Source organism: Coregonus lavaretus (genome assembly GCF_964263955.1).
Source record: "Coregonus lavaretus genome assembly, chromosome: 3".
Taxonomy (NCBI): Eukaryota; Metazoa; Chordata; class Actinopteri; order Salmoniformes; family Salmonidae; genus Coregonus; species Coregonus lavaretus.
In genome coordinates, this window is record NC_139990.1 from 53,770,119 (window position 1) to 53,776,118 (window position 6,000).

At 47.2% G+C, this 6,000-nt stretch overlaps 1 protein-coding gene across 1 annotated transcript in view; it reads left to right on the top strand.

Annotated features, from left to right (window-relative positions):
- Nucleotides 1–4,785, top strand: part of LOC311121780 (hormone-sensitive lipase-like) — a 51,205-nt gene extending 46,420 nt beyond the window's left edge. Inside the window, exons 10-14 of the mRNA XM_084158000.1 lie at nt 204–431; nt 576–734; nt 1,806–2,014; nt 2,636–2,902; nt 3,198–4,785. Of these exons, the coding sequence (XP_084014126.1) occupies nt 204–431; nt 576–734; nt 1,806–2,014; nt 2,636–2,902; nt 3,198–3,599 (1,265 nt within the window). The 3' untranslated portion in view covers nt 3,600–4,785. The remainder of the gene's footprint in view (nt 1–203; nt 432–575; nt 735–1,805; nt 2,015–2,635; nt 2,903–3,197) is intronic.
- The last annotated feature ends 1,215 nt before the right edge of the window (nt 4,786–6,000 follow it).

The window sequence follows — 6,000 nt, forward strand, 5'->3', positions numbered from 1 at the left end:
AACACTTTCATATCAACAACCAGCCCCTCCATTGCCCCATATAGACTCGGGTACAGAGAGTGGGAGATCACATGCAGATCACTTGAAAGTGTTATAAGGACTCTCACTTATAGTCAGCTTTTCTGTTTCTCTCTCACTTTGTCCCCTTCTCTCACTCTCTTGCCTCAATCTACTGACTCTGTGACTCCCCTTCTCTCTCTCAGGTTGGACAGGGGAGAATGTGTGTCTGGCCGGTGACAGTGCTGGTGGTAACCTGTGTATTACCACATCGATGCGCGCTGCGTCTCACGGTGTGCGGATGCCTGATGGCATCGTAGCTGCCTACCCTGCCATCCTGCTCACCGCCTACGCCTCGCCCTCCCGCCTGCTCACTCTTTTCGACCCCCTGCTGCCCCTCAGTGTGCTGTCCAGGTGCCTCAGCGCCTACGCAGGTAAAACTGTGTGTAAGAGGGAGCAGAGATGGTTTGCTGCCCCTCAGCATAGTGTGTGTTCTTGTTTGTGCATGGCATTCAATGCTGGTGAAGGACGGGTAACTAATTTCCTCCCTACCTCCCTTCCCATCCTCTCTCCCCTAGGTGAGGAGCCCCAGGCTGAGAAGCAGGTGGAGAAGGTGAGTACTCTGAGCATGGTGAGGAGAGACACAGCCCTGCTGCTCAGAGACTTCAAACAGGGAGCTTCCAACTGGATCCACTCCATACTGGACCCCAACAGAGCTGTTGCCATGGCATCAACAGGTAGGTACACCAGTGTGTGTGTCTGGGGTGTGTGTCTTGTGGTGAGAGGGTGTGTGTGTCTCTGTATGTACTTGTGTTCACGCATCTTGGAGTGTGAGGTGAAATAATATTTCCCTATTACCGGAAGGGCCATGTGTGTACATACAGTATGGAAGATTTTATTGAAATTGATATCCACAGTTAACGTCTAATTAACCAGTCATCACCCATGGCCACCATCCTGTTACGTCACACCCTCACCCATCCATATCAATTGACTGGTTAGGCTCTGACCACTAATTGTGTTGAAACCCCGCTGTAAGCAGACTATTCCAGGCGTCACCATGTTAGCTGACACCCAGCAGCTGTGGGCCAGACTAATGACTGTGTCATTGGGGGGTGTACATTATTAAAGGCTATGATGAGGGGAGTTCATTATTAATAAAAGAGCTCAGTGAGTACAGCTTTGAGATCAGACAAGCCATGACACCGCTTACAGCTGTGTTGTGACGGGGAGATCTTATCGTAATGACACCATTATTGCTTAAAGCTAGAATCTGCAGTTGAAACGATAACAAAGAGGACACCCCGCCTCTGTTTTGGTAAAAAGCTGAGGGATGGGCCTGGAGCAATGTAACCACTCAAGTTCATACTGTAGACAGCTATGGATGCCAGGACTGACCATCCATGTGATCAAAATGGTTGTTTTAACCGTGTTTTAAAGCTATACAGTGTTAGTTTACATTTATATTGTTTACAAACATTGGGGTAAAATAAGATTATATTTGGGGTTCTGATGGGGTATGACAGTTGAACTAAGCTCATGAGGCATTTTTAAAGTTATATTCTTCAACAATCAATGGGTGTATATGATTAATTTATAAGTCCAAAAATGAGTGTAGTAACTAACGATTTTAGCTTTAAATATCCATCTCCTGATAACCACACGTCCCTCACTCCCGCCTCTTATCACCGTCCTCCAATCATATGTCTTCATTGATGTTTCCCTGTTCCATAATGGCCTCAGTCTGATGTCTCACTCTGTCTTATTTTGGTTTGTTGATTACTCTTTCTCTTCTCTCTCTTCTTCAGACACATCTTCGTCAGTGAGGAAGAGTGTGTCTGAGGCGTCCATCAGCTCGCCCCACTCGGACCCCCCTGAGCAGCCCTCTGACTTCTCCCTGAGGAGAGAGTCTCTGAAGAGCCACACCTGCCAGGACCTGGCAGCCCACGCCAACAACACCCCCGCTGCTGCCCCCACCACTCCTGCCCACAATGCAATGGTGTTCCCCGAGCGCACGGTACGATAATCCCTGAGTTGCCCTTAACAACAGATCTAGGATCAGATTACCCTCCCCAAATCCTAACCATAACCATTTGGGGGTGGGGGGGTGTTTAAACTGACTTCAGATCAGTGTAGCAGCTTCATGCTTACTGCTTTTACAACCACTTCACACACTTGTCACTGAATTGTAGGCGTTTGTCTAAACTAAGCCTCTCTGAATAACTTACGCAAATAGATGGTGACCAAGCTGCTTGTCTTGTTTCCTCTTCCACAGATTTAACTGGCGGAGGGAGGGAGGGATGGAGGCAGATCTCTGAGTGTAACCTCTAGTGTTTCAGTATAGGGATAATCCCTGTGTTTTTCTATAAAGCCAGTCTGTATTAATGCCTCTGTCTACAGGGAGAATATGAACTGTCATTTGACGTCAGAGTGAAACATGTCAATGTTTGTTCCTGTGATTTGAAATGGAAAAAATCTACTTGAGGCTTGTAGATTCTTAGAACAAGTGTCTGGTCCCAACGGAAAGACATATCAGTATGATCCAGTATCCAATACATCAGGTTTCCACAGTCCTGGTCCTAGACTAGTGTTAACTTATGTATTGCCATGGTAAACTATTTTTCCTGTACCCCTCCAGCCTGAAGACGTGAGCTTCTTCCTCTCCAAAGAGGAGGTGGTGTCCATGTCGGATGCTCTGTCCTCTGTTGCCATACCGCCCCCTGAGGGGGAGGAGGGCGTGGCGCTGGAGCACCCTCGGGAGTTCCCCCTGGGCTTCGAACCGCTGCGCTCTGAGCAGCTGGCTGAGATGAAGCTGGCCACCTCTCCTGTCGTCAGGAACCCCTACATGTCTCCTCTACTGGCACCCGACAGCATGCTGAGAGGACTGCCCCCCATACACCTAGTGGTGAGAGGGAGGTGGTGGGAGAGAGGGAGGAGAGAGGGAGGGTAGAGGGAGGACTACCTAGTGGTGAGAGGGAGGTGGTGGGAGGAGAGAGAGTGGGAGGGTAGAGGGAGGACTACCTAGTGGTGGGAGAGAGGGAGGGTAGAGGGACGACTACCTAGTGGTGAGAGAGAGAGGGAAATGGAGTTGAGGACTGGCTTGTCCCAATCCTATTCTGGACTTTTCCACCAATTAGAATTCTTTACATGATCTTATAAGACCCTCTTTGACTCTGTTGTTTATCTCTCCCTCCCCCTAGGCCTGTGCTTTAGACCCCATGCTGGATGACTCTGTAATGTTTGCCAAGCGCCTGAGGAACGTGGATCAGCCCGTCACTCTGTGTGTGGTGGACGACCTCCCGCACGGCTTCCTCAGCCTATCACAGCTCTCCAGGGAGACCAGGGAAGCGGCTAACGTCTGCGTCAACCGAATCAGGGACGTCTTTGACCAGAAGGACTCTCCCCAGGAGCCGCGCATGCACCGCAAGCTGGAAAGGACCAATCGCGGTGCTTCCTCTGTCGCCACGGGAGACCCAGAGAAGCTCTTTGCAGTACCCATTCAGGAGGAGGAGCTTCTGGTGGCCCGGGGAGGGGCTATAGTACCAGATGGGGAGGGGTTAGTCGGCATGGCAGCACAGAACAACATAGACGTTGTGGGATAAAGGCATAATTAGTCGTTTGCTAGATGAAGAGTGCTGTTTGTCAAAGGATTTAAAAGAGAGGGAGAAAAGGGGGGATTTGGGCCAAATAAAGCCTGGGAGAGGAGAAGAGAGGGAAGGAAAGACTGCAGGAGGAGGATATGCAGAAGGAAGCACCCGTGGGTAGAGTGAAGGATAGCAAGCACTAAATGCAACCTCTTCAGCTTTCAAACTCTCAATTGCTGCTTGCTGTTTTGCACCATGCACAGCGACATGTTGCCCATACTGGTTGACAACACACACACAAACTAAACCACTTAGCCTTTTGGGCTGCTGCATTGTGCTCGGTGTAGAACTGTGAGTTTGGAGCCTGGACATTATAAAACAGCACAGAGCGTTGTGGTGAATGGTCGATACATCTCCCCATAGAAGGCCATTCCAGTCCCTAATCAGATAGTGGTAGACGCGCAATGAGATCCTACATAGTGCCATAACAACTTAATGGCCACTTGTCCTTTAGGGAGCCACTCTAAATCAAGCTTAATAACTGTAGAACTCTGAGGTCTATTAAACTAGTTTGTCAGTGAATACTGCCACTGTTAAGACACTTACTCTGCTGATTGGCCCATCAATAGGACGCTGAAGCGCTAAAAACAACAAACCTAGAAATTCCACAGAAATTGTTAACCATAATTGATCTTATTATGCTGTAGTATTCCTTGTTATTTGTATTTATAGTGTTTATATATTGTATTGTTATTTTAACCCTGGATCATAATTATAACTGTTTGTTCAAGGCTTTTAAGAGCATATTGTGTGGTGGATGCTAAGTTATGTTCTTAGCTGTGTGGTGCTATACTCTGTCGCTGCTCCTTCCTAGTTGTTGAAAGTAGCCAAATGTTAACCTCTACCACTGTCTCCCAATCAACCAGTCACCTCATAGTCCAGTCACAGTGAGATGTGGCTGAGGGTTGATATTATGAGGCAAATATAATCTCTATATCCTGGTCTTTCTATTATACGGATGTATTATAACTAGCCAATCATAAATAGCTAATGCAATAGTATAGCTGCATTTTCTTTGATCAGTGCAATCAACAGGACTCAGTAGAGCCATGGTGATATTGTGCTTGGATTTAAGTACACTGTTGGGAGCAAAGCATCAAGTCACAAAATACTTTTTGATTTGATCATTTTTATTGACGCACAGTAATTACAGTGGGGAAAAAAAGTATTTAGTCAGCCACCAATTGTGCAAGTTCTCCCACTTAAAAAGATGAGAGGCCTGTAATTTTCATCATAGGTACACGTCAATTATGACAGACAAATTGAGGGAAAAAAATCCAGAAAATCACATTGTAGGATTTTTTATGAATTTATTTGCAAATTATGGTGGAAAATAAGTATTTGGTCACCTACAAACAAGCAAGATTTCTGGCTCTCACAGACGTGGCTCCTCTGTCCTCCACTCGTTACCTGTATTAATGGCACCTGTATTAAAAGACACCTGTCCACAACCTCAGTCACACTCCAAACTCCACTATGGCCAAGACCAAAGAGCTGTCAAAGGACACCAGAAACAAAATTGTAGACCTGCACCAGGCTGGGAAGACTGAATATGCAATAGGTAAGCAGCTTGGTTTGAAGAAATCAACTGTGGGAGCAATTATTAGGAAATGGAAAACATACAAGACCACTGATAATCTCCCTCGATCTGGGGCTGCACGCAAGATCTCACCCCGTGGGGTCAAAATGATCACAAGAACGGTGAGCAAAAATCCCAGAACCACACGGGGGGACCTAGTGAATGACCTGCAGAGAGCTGGGACCAAAGTAACAAAGCCTACCATCAGTAACACACTACGCCGCCAGGGACTCAAATCCTATAGTGCCAGACGTGTCCCCCTGCTTAAGCCAGTACATGTCCAGGCCCGTCTGAAGTTTGCTAGAGTGCATTTGGATGATCCAGAAGAGGATTGGGAGAATGTCATATGGTCAGATGAAACGAAAATAGAACTTTTTGGTAAAAACTCAACTCGTCGTGTTTGGAGGACAAAGAATGCTGAGTTGCATCCAAAGAACACCATACCTACTGTGAAGCATGGGGGTGGAAACATCATGCTTTGGGGCTGTTTTTCTGCAAAGGGACCAGGACGACTGATCCGTGTAAAGGAAAGAATGAATGGGGCCATGTATCGTGAGATTTTGAGTGAAAACCTCCTTCCATCAGCAAGGGCATTGAAGATGAAACGTGGCTGGGTCTTTCAGCATGACAATGATCCCAAACACACCGCCCGGGCAACGAAGGAGTGGCTTCGTAAGAAGCATTTCAAGGTCCTGGAGTGGCCTAGCCAGTCTCCAGATCTCAACCTCATAGAAAATCTTTGGAGGGAGTTGAAAGTCTGTGTTGCCCAGCGACAGCCCC